This window comes from Tripterygium wilfordii, chromosome 9 (assembly GCF_013401445.1).
Source record: "Tripterygium wilfordii isolate XIE 37 chromosome 9, ASM1340144v1, whole genome shotgun sequence".
Taxonomy (NCBI): Eukaryota; Viridiplantae; Streptophyta; class Magnoliopsida; order Celastrales; family Celastraceae; genus Tripterygium; species Tripterygium wilfordii.
Window position 1 is genome coordinate 13,924,003 of NC_052240.1, and position 18,783 is coordinate 13,942,785.

At 39.2% G+C, this 18,783-nt stretch overlaps 1 protein-coding gene and 1 pseudogene across 1 annotated transcript; both read right to left on the bottom strand.

Moving 5' to 3' along the window:
• Window positions 1–2,520: 2,520 nt before the first annotated feature.
• LOC120005472 lies at window positions 2,521–7,410 on the bottom strand (annotated as a pseudogene).
• A 1,950-nt stretch (window positions 7,411–9,360) lies between these two features.
• LOC120006178 (protein ALTERED PHOSPHATE STARVATION RESPONSE 1-like) lies at window positions 9,361–18,757 on the bottom strand. Its single transcript, XM_038856114.1, has 4 exons — window positions 17,467–18,757; window positions 16,747–16,922; window positions 16,240–16,463; window positions 9,361–10,386 (listed from the first exon to the last, which is right to left on the bottom strand). Exons 1-4 carry the CDS (start codon window positions 18,473–18,475, stop codon window positions 9,591–9,593), a joined length of 2,205 nt encoding a protein of 734 aa, XP_038712042.1. The 5' UTR covers window positions 18,476–18,757; the 3' UTR covers window positions 9,361–9,590.
• Window positions 18,758–18,783: the final 26 nt, after the last annotated feature.

Here is an 18,783-nt window from a genome sequence, read left to right on the forward strand (position 1 = left end):
AACCCCTTTCAGTCATACAATTGGTAACAGGATTAGCTTCTCCATAGTCCAATATTGCATCCAACTCTTTTTACCACCTGCAAAATTATAGATGAAATAGCCTCCAATCGAAATTTAAACTTCTGAAAGGAAACACGTTAAGCCTTAGAATTCAATTTCTTCCTTCAACTTCACACCACATCGACATAACCAGTCCACCATAGACGGTTTAAATAAAACCAACCAACTTGAAAAGTTAACAATACTAATAATCCCAGTGAACTCTCATCCATTTCACCTCTTAAGGCCCTCCTCCTCCACATCTCTCCAACTCTATATCCGCCAATCCTCCATTTTCACATGGCTCTATTTTCAGCCAGTTATCTGGAGTAATAATAACATTTTTGTTTTCTCACCAATAATATCTCGCATGACAATCAAAACTTTACATCAAAGCATTAAATATGAACAGAGAGACAATTAACCCAAGGACCACCTTCAACATCATCCATCCATTTTGACAGAGACTGAATTCAAAAAGTTGCGAGAAGGTTGTCCTGTTCAAGAGAAAAATGTATATATTGAGCGAACCCAATCATGCACTTACACAGTAGCGGAACACAAAATCAGTCAACGTGGCCAATCTACTTCTTCACATAGAATCGTATAGATAGTAAAAAAGAAGATATGCTAAACATAATAAGAAAAGAAATAGCAGTCATCATTCAGAATAAGAAATAATGAGCAAGTTAACAGAAACTCAATTTAAAGATGTGAACCAATGACCTGCTTATACGGTGAAAAATGTAGCTAATGCATAAAATAGTTTTCTGTCCCTAGTGATCACTTTCCACTAGATTTCCCACCTCAAACACAACATCAAGCTGTTCATGGGAACACACAAAAAAAGAGCACAAAAATTCGCACCACCAATAATTATACGGTTTACAACGTCCAAGACTTCCACATGTACATAAAAAAATGTCAAATTTACGCATAGCAAAGAAAACACGTACAGAAGGTCCGCCCAATGACGCGTCTAGACAAACATAAGCCTTTTTACTGCATAACCTTTCAAACTGAAATAAATTCACTATGGCCATGCTTAAATTTTGCATGTAATGGGCAACAACTCAAAGGGCAACCACCCATTGACAATTTCATAAGATATTCTTTTGAAATTCATAGCTATGGTTGATACGATCAAATTGAAAATCATTATGCAATAGAGAGGATAGTGTTTATATAAACATATGCCATTGAGCAAATCCAAAATCATCCCCCACATGAACCATATCTTTGTGAACTAGTTCCAACACCAAATTTTCCAGCTAAAGCTCAACATTAAGCTGTTCGTAGGAACCCACAAAAAATGCATAAAAATACACTTGCACGATCAAAAATTTTACTGAGTACATTGTCCAAGACTTCCACATGTTAACGCAAAAAAAATAAATGTCAAATTTGCACATAGCAAAGAGAAAATGTATAGAAGTTCCGCCCAATGACACATGTTTGGACAAACATAAGCCTCTTTTATTGCGTAAGTTCAGAACTTCCATAAATGTACTGTGTCCATGCTTAACTTATGTATAGAAAGGGCAATAACCCAATACCAGTTTCACAAGATATTCCTTTCAAATTCATAGTTATATTGATAATAAGACCAAATTCAAGATCATTATGCAATTTAGAGGCTAGAGTTTGTCCAAACATACGCGTCATTGAGCAAATAAAAAATAATCCCCCAATGAACCATATTTTTCTGATCTAGTTCTTAATTCAAATTACAGACATCCGATAATCCACCTTTAGCACAAAATCAAGTTGTTCATCGGAACCCACAAAAAAGCACAAAATTTTGCACGACCAAGAATTGTATCGTTTACAACGTCCAAGACTCCCACATGTACACAAAAATGTCAAATTTGCGAGTGTAGAAGTCCACCCAACAAGACATGTGTAGACAAACAAAAACCTCTTTTATTGTGTAACCTTCAAAACTTCCATAATTTATTGCGGCCACGCTTAAACTTTGCATGCAAATGACAACAACCCATTGCCAGTCATAGGATAATCATTTCAAATTCACCAAATTGAAGATCATTATGCAATAAAGGGGCTAGAGTTTGTCCAAACATGTCATTGAGTAAATCCAAAATCATCGTCTACATGAACCATATCTTAGTGAATTAGTTACCAATTCAAATTTTGGACACCAAAATTTTCAGCTACAACATTAAGCTATTCACAGGAACCCACATAAAAACAGCAACAAAAAAGGAGCAAACTTCCTACAATGTTTAAAGAATAATCAGATATTCTGGGCTTTCATCTTAACCAAAGATCCAAAAGTATCCAAGTTCAATGTGAGAAGCTTCTATAAATCCATACCATAATAAACAAAAAGAGCTCAGAAGGTGGCGTATGTGTAAGCTAATAATATCAAACATTTTCTTGTTTCATTCTAGACCAAAGAGCATGCTTTAAAGTGATGGAAAACTTTTCAATAGGCATCACTGGAAACTGGAGAACTCCAAGGGGCCGTCAATATGAAAATATCATAATTAATATCAACACCAATACAGAACTTCACTTCATCAACTATGATGCTGCTTAGTTAGAACACCAAGTTTCATTTTTTGATTCAATAGAATCTTTCGTTCATAATTTCCTTCATGTTCTTAGATCTTCTTCCACATCATTTGGTGCTTCGATTAAAAACTCCTGCCCTTTTAACTTTATTTGCAATTTCGGACAAACGCTGACAATCATACCTTTAGCAGGGATGTTTCATATAATGTTACATGCCTACCAAATCATACTTTACATTCGATATGCTGAACACTTAGTAATAATAGGCTAATCATATTAACAACAATCAGATTAGTGCTATGAACCTCGACCGACCAAAAGCAAGCATGACCAAATGGAGCATAAAAAAATATTCCTTGTTCATCTATGCTCCCTAATTTAGTCTAAGGGAAAACAAAGCTTCAAAATTCTTTCTCGTCAACGGTAGCTTGAAAAAGCAGTTGCCACTTGACAAGATATACCAACTAGAAACAAGGAAGTCAAACCTGTCTTCTGCATAATTAACATGTCTGTTGGATGGCAGACTGTCAAGTGAGTGCAGCACAGCACAGCACAGCAGTTAGCTTTTCTATTTTCTGCAGCATTACAATTATTTAACATTGACAAAAGAATCAGAAAATTTTCACTCTCCAAAAAACAGACAAAACAAGAAAATCACCTTCTTTTCGCTCTGCAATTTCTGAAGAATCCTTGGGTCTTCATCAACATAATAAACATGTCTGTTGGATCGCTGACTGCCAAGTGAGTGCAGCACAGCAGTTAGCTTTTCTATTTTCTGCAGCATTACAATTATTAACATTGACAAGCGAATCAGAAACTTTCACTTTCCAAGAAACAGAAAAAACAAGAAAATCACCTTCTTCTCGCTCTGCAATTTCTGAAGAATATATCCAATATCTTGGGTCTTCATCAACATAAGTTCTTCATGAGTGTATTTATTTGCCAAGCTCCCGCAATAAACCACCAGTAGCTCATGAAAACCGACTGCTCAGTATATTACTCAGGTTTATGAACTCCATCAACAGTTTTAGTTTTGATCAATTTGAAATAGAATTCATCTGGGTTCCTAGAAGCCGTTTTATCCCTGAGCCTCTGCAAAAGAAACAAGCCCAGACAACATACATAAAAGGGAATGAGCACAAATTAAACAATAATAATTCAGTTAAAACCTACACAGCTATCATCAATGCGAGATATATAACGAATAGCATCAAATAACTTGACCCGTAACGTCCCCTCTTTCTTGTGATACGCTTTTGCACGAACGACATAGTCCTTGTGTTTCTCAAGAAGTCCGAACTTCTTCCTCGATTGCGTGGCATCAACTTCATTTAATTTAAGGCAAAAATTCCAATCACACGAAATGGCAAAAAAAAAGAAGGTGACATTGCTCACGGTTGAGCTCGCTCCTTGTGAGCCCTTCTAAGGATGGCATTTTTAAAAGAAGACATCTTTTGAAGCCAGTTAAGCAAAGAAACTGAGCTGCAAAATTGAAGACATTTATGTAATCACAACCAATAACTAAAAGCACAAGAGAAATACACAGATTAGCTCACCAACGGCAGACAAAGGAATAATTAGATTGATTGGACAAAGCAAACCAATATCCCAGGAAGGCCTCGATGCCACGAAAAACATAGATAAGTACAGTGGGTGGGGTGGGGGAAACATGAAATATAAAATTGTTGCATATTGTCAATTATCCTAAGTTTGAAGAGAACTTGTAGACATACCAAACTTGCTAAAAAAGACTTCAAACACCCTGTATTTTCCCGGAGACTACACTGAATAGTCTATAATGAAAAGAATGATTTTCAACTTAAGACGTTAGTTTCATGCATGGACATTTAAATGAGATACTAGTACATCATTATAATATAATGGAAAGAAATGAACTGTCTTCCTGGCCAAGCACAAGGGCTATCTCCTGTAATACCAAAAAAATCACACACACATACAGACATTGCAAAAAATACTAGAGAGATGTGGATATATAAATAACTGTACTAGATTATCAAAAACCCTTAAAAAAGTTACCATAGAAGGTACAGACTCCAGCTCCTGAAGAGCTTGAGGGAAAGGAAGCACCAACAGGTAAAATTCCTAAATATCGATTAGGCTTACCAGTTGGATTATCTGATGTGATCTTGAGCTTTTATCATTTAGAGAAGTTTCTCCAACTTGCCTTCGAGCTGCAGAAGAATCTTGGAGAATAGTGAATCACAAAAAAAGAACTAAGATAACACAATAGCCCGTTTTCTTTTCTGTACACAGATTCTCAAAAACTTCTCATTTCTCACTAATTAGTTATGTAGCCCACCCCAACATTGTTTGAAACAAAATCTTTGATAATGATGATGACTGACTGGTAGTTAAATTACCACAACCGAAGAGGAGAAGGTAGCTAAATGACCATTAGCGTTGCTAATAGACAAGTAAATAATGGTAGATGCATATATTCTGGAAAAGGAAAAAAGAATGAAATGCCTAGAATAATAATAAATTTTCATTCATGACGTTCAAAGTGTGCTCAGCTTATAAATTAAAATTAGTCAACTCAAAGAAGAAGGTGACCACCACTATGGGACTAGGGGGAGCCAAAAAGGCTACTAACATGAAATCATAACAAAGATGAATCATAAAATTACCTTCACAAATACCAATTAAATGTCTTAGGTGCTGGCTGTCCTTGACAACTTCCTCAACCAACTTTGGAAATTGTAGTGCATACACTCTTCCAGCCACTCAGAAAGTATATTTTGTTCATGTCCTGCATGTGTTATCAAGAATTATCTCTATTCCATGTCCCTCAAGTTATTAGTTTCTCTAGCAAAATTTCTTGGAACTATAGTTTAAGCTAGAGCCTAAACGATGTATAATAAGATACCTCCATAAAGAAAGCTCAGTATGTACAGAAGTTCTGCCCAACGAAACATGTCTAGACAAACAAAAGGCTCTTTTATTGCAAAATGTTCCAAACTTCCATAAATGTATTGTGGTCAAGCTTAAACATATGCACTCCCATTGCCAGTTTCATAAGATCAAATTCATAGCCTGATACGACCAAATCGAAAATCATTATGCAATAGAGAGGCTAATATTTGTATAAACACATGTCATTGAGCAAATCCAAAATCAACCCCCACATGAACCAGATTTTTCAGCTAAAGCACAATATTAAGCTGTTCACAGAAACCCACAGAAGAAAAAAAAAACCACATAAAAATACACTTGCACGACCAAGAAAGTACACCGTCCAAGACTTCCACATGTAAACAACGCAAAAAAATGTCAAATTTGCACATAGCAAAGAGAACACGTACAGAAGTTCCTCCCGACAACACATGTCTAGACAAACAAAAGCCTCTTTTATTGCATAAGTTCAAAACTTCCATTAATTTACTGGGGCCATGCTTAACTTATGTACGGAAAGGCCAACAACCCATTGTCAGTTTCATAAGATATTCATTCAAATTTATAGTTACAGTTGATGATAAGACCAAATTGAAGATCATTATGCAATTTAGAGGCTGGAGTTTTTCCAAACATATGTCATTGAGTAAATAAAAAATCATCCCCACATGAACCATATTTTCCAGAACTAGTTCTTAACTCAAATTATGGACACCAGAATTTCCGCCTCAAGCACAACATCAAGCTCTTCATGGGAACCACAAAAAAAAGAGGCACAAAAATTTGTACAGCCAAAAATGGTACCATTTACACCGTCCAAGGCATCAACATGTAAGCAATGCAAAAAACGAAATGTCAAAACAAAGCAAAGAGAACACATACAAAAGTTCAATCAAAGACACACAAAAGCCTCTTTGTTGCATAATGTTCAAAACATCCATAGATTTACTGAGCGGTTGTTCTTGCCATGCAAATTAAACTTATCCATGCAAACCTCAACAATAGACTGCCTTTTTCATAAGATATTCGCTTCTGATATGACCAAATTGAAATCATCGTGTAATAAAGAGGGTTGCGTTTCGATGAACATATAAATCCAAAATCATCCCAACATGAACCATATTTTCCAAAATTAGGGTCTCAAGATTTTCCAGCTAAAACACAGAATTATTCTTTCATACAATTACACGACCAAGAGGTTGTACGGAATACCCGGAGGTCAACATGTAAAGTCAAAGAACCAAAGAGAATACGTACAGATTCTGGCGACATTCGGATCCTCGGTCAGAATCTCATCGGGTCAATCATCGGCGATGCCGCAACAGCGGTCCCAGTTATCGCAAACCCTATATCGCCGGTGATTGACCCAATTATGCGAAGGCAGGAACCCTAATCGAACGCAAAGAAGAAAGGGAACCCTTACCCGATACGGGAATGGGGATAGACTGATTAACCTATATAGCTGCGAATCCGTAGATTGCTACCAACTAGACTAACAGATAGAATGAAGAGAGTGTTCGACTTACATAAGTTTCTGATTTTATAGGGAACCTCCTCTTCCCCTTCTTTCCTCAACAGAGACTGTTGCTTTTGAAGGATTTCACCTAATCTTGAGATTTCGAGATGGAAGATTCGTAGAATCGACCTCAGAAGATGTTGGAACTTGGAACTGCTTCTGGCCTTCCGAACAGTTCATCCAGTGAAAACTGGATGAACTCCCCATAGTGGTTCCGGAGATCTCGTCCCTATCTCGCTGAAATTTGAAGATTCAAGAGAAGATTTAAAGAATAGCCATTCCATAGAGAGGTGACCGCCTCAAGAACGAAAGAAGAAAATTAGGAATTAGGATCGGGAAAATTAGGACTACTGCCTGCAACGTTCCCTTTTCTTCTCTCAAATATTTCCGTAAGAGTAGGACTCTGCAACGTCCCTTTTATTTTATTTTTTTCAAAAGAAATAAAGACTCCCCCTTTTAAGATATTTTTTAAAAAGTGAAGAGTGTTGGTTATAGAACGGCCATCTAATTTTCTTACAACTGTAAAACTAAACTTTGAAGGCCCAATGGCTGAGAGTCCTTTAATAATTAGCCATAGAATAGTAATAATGGGCTGAAATAGTCCAGTGGGCTGAAATGCCTTAAAACTTCAAACTCAAATTCTCAAAGCAACAAAGTGGGCTTTACCAGTGTTAAGTTCGCTTAGAAGGCTCGAAAAGATGAAAATCCCTTAATAACTTAGCCTAAAATAGTAAAAATGGGCCGAAGAGCTGTTCTTCTACCACTTTAAAATTCCATGGTTTTTCATGCAGCGAGCTTTGCCATCACAGAGAGGCATATGTGAGAAGAGCTGTTATTTTTGGAGCTTCATGCATATTGGTTGCACACTTGCAACAATATTGTCCTCTCTGGGCTCGCTCTATTTCAAAGTTCTTACATTAATTTATCCTCAAGACTTTGTTCTTCATTAGGGGGTCGCTTATCGTCAATGATACCTAGGCCTAGTAAATAGATTTGGGTGAGACTCAATCAAAGTTAATTCAAACTCAACTTGATTGACAAACAGATTTCAATTGATTAAACAAATCAATTTGTTAGACTCTGCAAACAAATGTTATGTTAATCTATTCTAATGTAGACATTTCAGATTTAAACTTTGACTATAGCTCCTATGATCATTATTTAAACATTATACAAGAGATTGAGTTGCACATTTGTTCAAACATAATATGTCATCTGGGGTAGGTCTAATTACTATTGATTGAGAATTTGAGATGAGATCCCATGCTTTTCATCGCAATCATAAACAAAAACTTCAAAGGAAAAAAACAAAGAGTATGATATCTAATTATACTAGCAAGGAAGAAGAGATTTTCTACATGATATATAGAAATACAAGTCCAAATACAACTTCTGAGAACAAAATCAAATCAAGAACTACACGCACAGATGATCAAAGTTATAGCCCTTGAATAATCAATCATTCAAATATCTAACAAATGATGATGATGATGATGATGATTATTATTATTTCTACCTAAAACCTACTAGGATCAGCAAACCGGGAAGAGAAAGACCGCGAAAGATTGTCGGGTTCTGCCCACCCGGTTCCATGATCAAAGTTCTGGAGATAAGCATCTGGATCATAAGAAGCTGCTTGTAGTGTAACAGGCATATTATCATTGGAAATCTTCTTCTTCTTGATACTAATTTTCCTCCAAAACATGATCCACCTTTGCTTTGGATCAAGTTCTTTATTGCTACTTTGATTGTGATTCTTGCCTAGTTGAATAGTTTCCCTCACTGATCTGCTGCGCCAGTTCTTGATCATTCCCATTGTTGCTTCACAGAGAGTCAAAGACCCAAAACCTTTGTTCTGCACAGCTTGAAGAACTTGCAGACTAATAGATGATGCAGACTATATATATATATATATATTACTCAGAGATTTTGTTTATAAAATTAAAAGGCATGTGTAGATTTTGTGGTGTTGTTACTGTTGTAGGCTAATGAAGGTCTAAAATCTCATCCGATGCATGGAAATAAGGTTTGACTGGCATGTATAATATTAAGGTCAAAAGTAAGGCTGCCGAAAGAGTCTATTTTTGGCAGCCGTGTGACACTCCCTGTGCATTATATATCAACAACTTAGAAAGGTCAAATATTGAAGTTTGTGTAATTTGCCCATCTTGTTTAATAGTATTGATAAAACACAGGTCTTGAGATTTCACCAGATGCCCAGCAGATTGTTCGTGTTTCAAACCCTTTGAGCGGTAGATACAGTTCAACAAAAAGAGATGGCTTTTCGGCTCCTTCAATATAAGACCCAGCCCCAGTATGAGCCACTTCTTGAGGAACATTTGGATTTTTCATCTTTCTAACAATAACAAGAAACAATTACTATTAGGCTTCAAAACACAGTTACAGCTACTCTGCCAATGCAGCATTCATGATAAACTGAATATCCGACCATAAGATCACGAAAGGATACTGGCAAAATATTTTAGGACAGGCTACAAACATCAAGGTGCAAGACAAACATGACCGTCTTAATACAAAAACTACAGCCAGCTGAGTAGTTCACTAGATTAAGCAAGAGTTCAAAATGTCAGGAAGGAGCAGCATTAGTGTTCCGTGACTGCGTGATGGAACTCAATCGCTCGTAATTATCAGAACAGGCATGAGCATAGTCTGACATTGCACGGAATATCTCAGGCAAGCGAATTTTGAGACTCCCCAATGACTTCTCTCTCACCTGAAGACAATGTTTTTGGTGAGCTTCAACTTCATCTTCCAACCTCTTCCGCAAACTCTCTACCACAAATTGTTTCTCAGAGACAGGTTCTTTAGGGATTGACTCTTCGCCATCAATTTCATTACTTGTGGTGTTCTGTTGAGGGTGTTTCTGATTCCATTCATCGAGCGCCTGACTCTTGCGGAAAAACTCCTTCCTAGTCTCCTCACATTTCTCCTTTAGCTTCATCTCTTCTTCTTGATGAATGATTATTGTTTTTATCACAGCAGCAAATGATGAAATTGCAGATTTGGCAAGCTCATCAGGAAGCTTTTCAAGACAATCGTGCCATGAACTGAGGAGCCTTTGGATGGGAGGATTTTGGGGCCTTGGGGGAGATGAGATTTTCTCTTTTAAGCTGCTTTCAATGGCGATGAGATTTAACTTCAACCAGCTGTTAAGACCCTGGATGTATTGTTTTTTATGGCTCACAAGTTTCTCAAACTGTGAACTCCATCCTTCAATAACATTCAAGAGTTGGATGGTGCGCTCATGGTGGTGCTTAGTTGTTTCCTTAGGTGCATGGGCAATGTCAAGGGACTTGAGGTCAGTCACAATCTTCAGCTGGCTGTCATGATATGTGCACATACTTGTCCACATTTTAGCCATCCTAGGCAGCAAGAGTAAAACAAAGGTAGTCAGAACCAAAATCCAATCTGAAAGTTGCATGCAAATAAAAGATTCGCTAGTAATTATATCGAGGAAGGGCCTACTTCGGCATTTAGCATTTATATTGCTGGTAGGAGCAGCCCCCACCCTCATTAATGTACTAAAAGCACTCACTCCATCCCTAAATTTCAAACAGGTTGAGCCAATTGCAGCCATTTTTGTTAAATATTAACTAAGCAAACATTGAAACACAAAACCAATGGTGAACTTCCAACTAATCCCATTTAGACAGCCTAGGACAATGCCAAGCAAAAGATATAACCATTATTTCGAAGTTCAAAGTTATATGAATTTAACATGCCTTTGACAGTTATAGGGTTCTCCATTTATGACAAAAAAAGAATGAGTCCAAGGGCTAGACACAGCCTAGAAAAATATGAACAGCAAACACATTATATTTATAACATGCCTAGCAAGGAAAATTGATGCAGGAGCTTCTAGACTTATGTGATTTCCTATGATATTTTAGAAGTCAAAGATGAGTTAATGAGTTTTATTTTTCTGTGACCTTTCATAGGTATTTCTAGAGACTTCTAAGGTAGTTTAAAAGGCTACCTTTCCCTTGTCATAAGGGGAGAACAAAAATCATTTATGAAAACAATTCCTATTGCAAAGGTCTCTAAGAACCCTAGCATCTAATAAATCGTTCCCACTCCAATCTAGCTCAATTTTAGCCTAGTTCATAATCTGTTCTTGCTGTATTTCAACTTTCACTGCGTCAAATTGGTATCGGAGCCATGGTTGGACGAGGCAGAGGTCGCGGTGTGAGGGGGAACCAAAACCAGCAAGTAGAGGTGGCTGAATTGAGACAAATGATTGAAGATTTGTCGCGGGCTGTGCAAGCTTTGCAGCACCAGGAACGTGTGGGAGCCCATATGGAGAATCCGGAAGGTGACCACGGACTTCTAGATATGCCGGAAGGTGATCTAGAAGATGGTATCGATTCTGATGAATACGTAAACCCCTTTCATAATGCTGGACGCGCAAACAATGCTGTAGGTGGTGGATTGGAAGATCGGCTAGTACGTGCTCTTGATTTGAATGGTGGAGGAGTTAAAATTGAAGTTGCTGATTTTTTTGGTAAGATGCATGTCGAAGATTATTTAGATTGGGAAGCTACCCTAGAGAATTATTTTGAGTGGAAGCCTATGTCAGCCGAAAGGAAGGTGCTGTTTGTTAAACTGAAATTAAAGGGGTCTGCACTTCAATGGTGGAAGAGAGTTGAGGAGCAGCGTGCTAGACAAGGCAAGGCAAAAATCTGCACTTGGGAACACATGAAAACGAAATTGCGCAAGCAATTTTTATCCGCAGATTATGCCATGGAATTGTTCGACAAGTTCCATAACTTGAAGCAAAGGGGCATGACAGTGGAAGAGTACACATCGGAGTTTAATAACCTTCTCTTACGAGTCGGTTTGAATGAAACTAATGAACAATTGACTCATCGTTATCTCTCTGGTTTGAACCCCTCTATAAGAGATGAGATGGGAGTAGTTCGTCTCTATAACCTTGAGGATGCTCGTCAATATGCTTTGATGGCAGAGAAGCGAGTCTTACGTTATGGTGTAAGGAAACCAATATATGGCAGTTCCCAAAATATTTCCAGCAGCATTCGGAGTTCTCGAACAGAGCAATCAACAAAAAGAAGTGGTGTTGGAGCTGCTGACAAAAACAAAATAGGTGGAGGGAGTTTAGGCCATGCCACCCGGGGTGAAAGAGGGAAGTTTACAATGAAATTTGGCGCTGGAAGCAGTTCTGGTCCTGTCACTTCAAAGGCTGGTAGCAGCTCACAGATTCAATGCTTTACCTGTGGGGAAAGAGGTCATAGCTCTTATGCTTGTCCACAGCGCAGAGTGAATTTGGCAGAAATTGAAGAAGAGGAAGAGTTGACAGAGCCTATTTATGATGAAAATTCTGGGGATGAAGAGGTCGATGTATATCCTGTTCAAGGTGAGTCTTTGGTTATTTGCAGGGTGATGACGGCAGAAATGAAAGATGAAAAAGAAGATTGGAGGAGGCATAGTATCTTTCGAACGCGTGTTCTCTGTAATGGTAAGGTGTGTGATTTAATTATAGATGGAGGAAGTGCAGAGAACGTTATTTCAAGGGAGGCAGTGGAGAAATTAAAGTTGACCACTGAGAAGCATCCTCACCCTTACAAAATCAGGTGGCTTAAAAAAGGGAATGAGATACCAGTCACTTCCCGATGTTTGGTGAAGTTCACTATGGGTAATAACATTGATGATGAAGTTTCGTGCGATGTCGTGCCTATGGATGCTGGCCATATCCTCTTAGGAAGGCCATGGCTGTATGATCGAGACTTGGAGCATCGAACAAAGCCTAATACTTATTCCTTTTATAGGGGTGGCAAGAAGTACACTTAGCACCCTCTTAAGGAAGTGAAGGAAGGGGATCGTGCAGCTACAGAGAGCAAACTAGCTGGTATTTTATGTGCTGAGAAATTTGAATCTGAAAGCAGAGAATTGGGAGTGATGTTTGCATTGGTGGGGAAGATTGTGGAAGATGGACAGAATAAGAAGCCGGCTCAATTTGCCCTAGAAATTCAGAAATTGCTGGAGGAATATAGTGAGTTAGCTGGAGATGAATTACCACGTGGTTTACCGCCGATGAGGAGCATCCAACATGCCATAGATTTGGTTCCTGGAGCAGCTTTACCAAACCTGCCAGCTTATCGAATGCCACCGTTACAGCGCGCTGAGGTGCAGAAACAGGTTGAGGAGTTGCTCAAAAAGGGGTTAGTGCGAGAGAGCAAGAGCCCATGTGCTTGTCCAGCTTTACTTGCACCAAAGAAGGATGGTTCGTGGAGAATGTGTGTGGATAGTCGCGCTATAAATAAAATCACTATTAAATACAGATTTCCTATACCACGGTTGGAGGACATGCTTGATCATTTGGCTGGTTCTAAAGTATTTTCCAAGATTGATTTGAGGAGTGGCTACCATCAAATCAGGTTGCGAAGTGGTGATGAATGGAAGACTGCCTTCAAGACACCCGATGGGTTGTATGAATGGTTGGTGATGCCATTTGGCCTCTCCAATGCACCTAGCACGTTCATGCGGGTCATGACAGAGGTATTGAAACCTTTCTTGACATCATCTGTTGTCGTTTACTTTGATGACATACTAATCTACAGCAAAACCAAAGAGGAACATTTGGTTCATCTGCGCCAAGTCCTAGAGGTACTCCACAAGGAGAAGCTGTTTATAAACTTGAAAAAGTGTTCTTTTTTGCGTAATGAAGTTGTGTTCTTGGGGTTTATCATTTCTGAACATGGGCTGAGGGCTGATCCTGAAAAGGTGCGTGCAATTAATGAATGGCCAGTTCCTAAATCAATTAAGGAAGTAAGAAGCTTTCATGGACTAGCTTCATTTTACAGGAGATTCATAAGAAGTTTCAGTTCCATTATGAGCCCAATAACTGAATGTTTGAGGCGTGACAGTTTTGAGTGGACAAATGCTGCCCAAAGAGCTTTTGAACGAATCAAAATGAAGATGACTGAAGCACCAGTCCTTACACTTCCAGATTTTGAAAAGTTATTTGTAGTGGAATGTGATGCATCACAGGTGGGGATTGGGGCTGTTCTCAGCCAAGATGGGAATCCAGTGGAGTTCTTTAGTGAAAAATTATCGACTTCCAAACGTCGATACTCGACATATGACCTGGAGTTCTATGCGTTAGTACGAGCTATTCACCATTGGCAGCATTACTTGGCTTATCGAGAATTTGTGGTTTATTCGGATCACCAAGCCTTGCGGTATTTGAATTCCAAAAAGAATCTCAATGCACGACATGCAAGGTGGAGTTCCTTCCTAGATGAGTTTAACTTTTCAATAAGATATAAGTCAGGAGAGTCAAACATAGTGGCTGATGCGTTGAGTCGACGTTCGTTGTTTTTGACAGTATTGAAAACTCAAGTTACAGGCTTTGAAGAGTTGAAAAATGCTTACGAAGATGATCCATATTTCAGACAGATTGTTGAGAAATTGCAGGGACCAGCAAGCAGTGAACAGTTGCCCTATAAGTTGCATGAAGGGTACTTGTTTAAGGGTAACCAATTATGCATTCCTGAGGGATCTTTACGTGAACAGGTTGTGAGAGAACTTCATGGAAATGGCTTGGGAGGACATTTTGGCAGAGATAAGACATTAGCCATGGTGACCGACCGTTATTTTTGGCCAAGGATGTACAGGGATGTTGACAGAATAGTAAGAAGATGTAGAGCATGCCAACTTGGCAAGGGTAATTCTCAGAACACATGTTTATACACACCTCTACCTGAGCCAAAAACTCCATGGATTCATTTAAGCATGGATTTTATTCTAGGACTTCCCAAGACAGCCAAGGGCTACGATTCTATTTTTGTTGTGGTGGATCGATTTTCAAAGATGGCTCACTTTATCCCATGTTTCAAGACTTCTGATGCTTCGCATATTGCTGAACTTTTCTTTCGCGAAGTGGTGAGACTACATGGTCTACCTTCTTCCATTGTTTCTGATAGAGATGTCAAGTTTATGGGGCATTTCTGGAGGACTTTGTGGCGACGATTGGGTACTGAATTAAAGTATTCCAGCACTTGTCATCCACAAACTGATGGCCAAACGGAAGCTGTTAACCGGAGTTTGGGAAATATGTTGAGATGCCTTGTGGGGAACCATGTCAAGACTTGGGATTTTATCATTCCACAAGCTGAGTTTGCCTATAATAACTCAGTTAACCGGTCCATTAAAAAGACTCCTTTTGAAGCAGCATATGGACTTAAGCCACAACATGTGCTTGATTTAGTACCTTTGCCACAAGAGTCTCGTGTTAGTGATGATGGGGAGGCTTTTGCTGAGCACATTAAACGTGTTCATGAGGAGGTCAGGGCAGCTTTGAAAGCTAGCAATGAAGCATATGCCACAACTGCCAATGAACATCGAAGGGTGCAGGAATTTGTGGAAGGTGATTTAGTGCTGGTACATTTGAGGCGGGAAAGGTTTCCAAAAGGTACTTATCACAAACTGAAGTCAAGGAAGTTTGGTCCATGCCAGGTGCTTAAGAAATTGGGTTCTAATGCCTATCTGATAGAGCTGCCACCTGATTTGCAAATTAGTCCAATTTTTAATGTTTCTGATTTGTATCCATTCGAGGGATTTGATGTTGAAAAGGATGCTTTGGACAATCAGATTCAGCAACTGCCGAAAGCTCCAAGGGATGTTGTTCAAGAGGTATTGGATGTTAGTGAGGTGAGTTCAAGACAAGGCAACACTTACAGGCGATTTTTGGTGAAGTGGTTAGGAAAACCAGCTACTGAAAGTACGTGGATTGCGGAGCAAGAGTTGAAGAAGATTGATCCAGAGATATATGCTGAAGTACTCAAGGTTTTCCCACCAGCGCCTTCTTTCCAAGCCGGGGAGAATGATGCAGGAGCTTCTAGACTTATGTGATTTCCTATGATATTTTAGAAGTCAAAGATGAGTTAATGAGTTTTATTTTTCTGTGACCTTTCATAGGTATTTCTAGAGACTTCTAAGGTAGTTTAAAAGGCTACCTTTCCCTTGTCATAAGGGGAGAACAAAAATCATTTATGAAAACAATTCCTATTGCAAAGGTCTCTAAGAACCCTAGCATCTAATAAATCGTTCCCACTCCAATCTAGCTCAATTTTAGCCTAGTTCATAATCTGTTCTTGCTGTATTTCAACTTTCACTGCGTCAAAAATACTATAATGTAAGAATGGATATAAAAAAATCAAGATTTTAAACAACTTCTGCTAACTCGTATTATGACTTACCCATCAACAAGAGCTACAAGTTTTGGGTATAGCTGCTCATCACGTAAACGATTCACTTCTGAAACAGTTGAATCCATGGACTGCATGTCAACTATGTATCTAGTATGCAGATGACTTACTGCTGCTTTTGTCTTTTCCATGGATTCCGCACTAACACCTTTCTTCTTCTGTCTCTGTAGCTGAGCAACCTTCTTCTGGTACTCGAGCTTCATATATTCACCTTGCTGATTATATCAATAATAGCAATTTAAAAAAGATTTTGCAAATGTTCATAACTTCCATCAATAATACATACATATCCTTTGGAAATGTTGCCTCAGCGTTAAAAGCATCCTATTCGGTCATATAAGATTACCATTTCATGATTCTCACTGAATATCGACACTACATTTAAAATACCAATGACAATGCCTAACACAAGAAACCCACAATGACTTACAGTGGACCATAGCCACGGAAGGAAAATCTTGCGGAAACAAACAAATCAAACTATGTAATGAAATTTACCTTTACTTCCTCATAAAGTTTTTTCTCCCATGCTAATATCTTGTCCAAAACAGTTGCATGAGTTTCATATTCTTCCGAATCCAACTCATCCCTTGCTCCCTCGCTGTTTGGTATACCTTTCAATGATCTATTCCATGTAATCACACGCATTACCCGTGCAGAATGATCAATCTGTCCTGTAATTGTTGGGACACATCGATCTAATGAGCAACAGAATCAACTATACATATTAAATGTCATACGAACATAAGCGACATACCACCAATGAAACAACAAAATTAACGAACTACCAAAAAATTTTAGGACATTTTTGACTGGGAACTCAATGATGAAAAACCATCAGATATGAACATGACAATGGTACTTAACAAGCATTAGAAAACAAAAAACTAATGCTCTTTTTCACTTTTTGAAAAGGATTATGAAAAAAAAAAGGCACCTCAGATCCAAGATTGAGCTGCCATTGAAGCACAAAAGCAAACTCTGAAAAGTCTGAATAAAAGGTTAAAGATGTTAACTTTAAAGGCCAACTCATAAAAGGGGCAACCGGGCAAGTCAAAAGGCTCTAATGTTGAAATTACAAGATGAACTCATTCAATGAAATAGGATCAAAGATGGTTCATATGATAATAGTTCAGGTGTATATACATCATTCAATTCAACCATATATAAACCTTCCAGTCCAAAAGCAAGCTGAAACTAAATTAGTGAAGAAACAACCTCGATTATCGGCAAAATTGGAGTGATAATGCAACCTTGTAGCCTCCAGCATTTTGGACACCTCTTGTGCACACTCAGAAGCTTTTAGGAACTGATCATCAATCTCACTCAATACCTGCATTAGGTTAACACTCGGCAACTCCCCCTTCGCCACAACCCTCCTAAAATCTGCCGGTGCTGTCTTCGAGTGCTCTATTTGTATCCTCTCCTCTTCTTCCGCCTCCACCTTCTCCGCCACCGGCTTCTCTGGCGTCTTCGGCTCAACTTCACTGAACCCCACACTTTCCACATTGTTTTCCGTAGTGTTCTCATTTCTAATCTCATCCGGTTCCAGTTCCGGTCCGGGTTCCAGGTCCAAAGCAGAACCCGGCATACTATCAACCATGAAGAAATAATCCCACGCCATGCTTTTCGCTTCTGGCATCGGCGGCGTCTGTTGAGCCCGTGATGCCTCTTGAGATCCCCCGTCAACAGTACCCCCATCACCACCACCACCATGTGGGACCCGCGACCCGGGCAAGTTGTTTTTGATATTTGTATTAGTACTTTCCGCATTATTAGCTTTACCTTTTGGTTCCTGTTTATGTTCCTCATCTTTCTCTTCTTCGTCTTCCTCTGCAATGGTGAAGGAAACTTTGTCGAAGGGTCTCCGGTGTTGATTCAACATGTTCTCAGGCATGCTAGTCGAGCGTTTAACAGGGCTCGGAGTGAAATTAGGAGGAGGCGGCGGTGGCGGAAAGTTCTCGAACTGCGGCGGGGGAGGAGGCGGCTGAGGTTGTGATGAGACGTCCGCCTGCGGCTGGAGTTGGTGCTGATGATGGGCTTCTTGAACCTCTCCGTGGCCGTAATCGCTAAGTGCCGCACCGGTGTTTTTCAAGGCCATGGCGTAGCCTGAGTGTCCGGCGGCGAAGGCGTTACGGGCCACCACAGCGTCTTTCATCAGGTTCCGGCGTTCCTTACAGCGCGCCACAGATTCCTCATTGTCTAGTCTCGACTGTGCACAACCCATTCTCGCGGATTACCGATACGGCGATGGGTTTAGAGAGAGAAGTCAGGGTAGGTTTTAAGAGAGAGAAAGCTTTCGATTACAGCGTGGAGAACATGAAAAGGCAGAGATACTGCCAAGCTAGTACAGAGGCGAGAGTGCAGAAGCACAGTGAGAGCAGAATTTCGGTTAATCGCCGAGAGTAACAATTAAATGCTACTCGCTTTTTCCGATTGCGAGGTGTCCATGTCAATCAATTAAAATTAACGGTCACATTTTTTGAGGTACTGCGACGTCGTTTAAGCATAATTTCATTATGAATGATGTAAACT

Coding starts and splice junctions, on each gene's coding strand:
- LOC120006178 (XM_038856114.1), bottom strand. CDS start 18,475: ATGGGTTGTGCACAGTCGAGACTAGACAATGAGGAATCTGTGGCGCGC. Junction 16,923..17,466: donor CAATTTTGCCGATAATCGAG/GTTGTTTCTTCA, acceptor CAACAATTACAG/GACAGATTGATCATTCTGCA. Junction 16,464..16,746: donor AACTTTATGAGGAAGTAAAG/GTAAATTTCATT, acceptor TGATATAATCAG/CAAGGTGAATATATGAAGCT.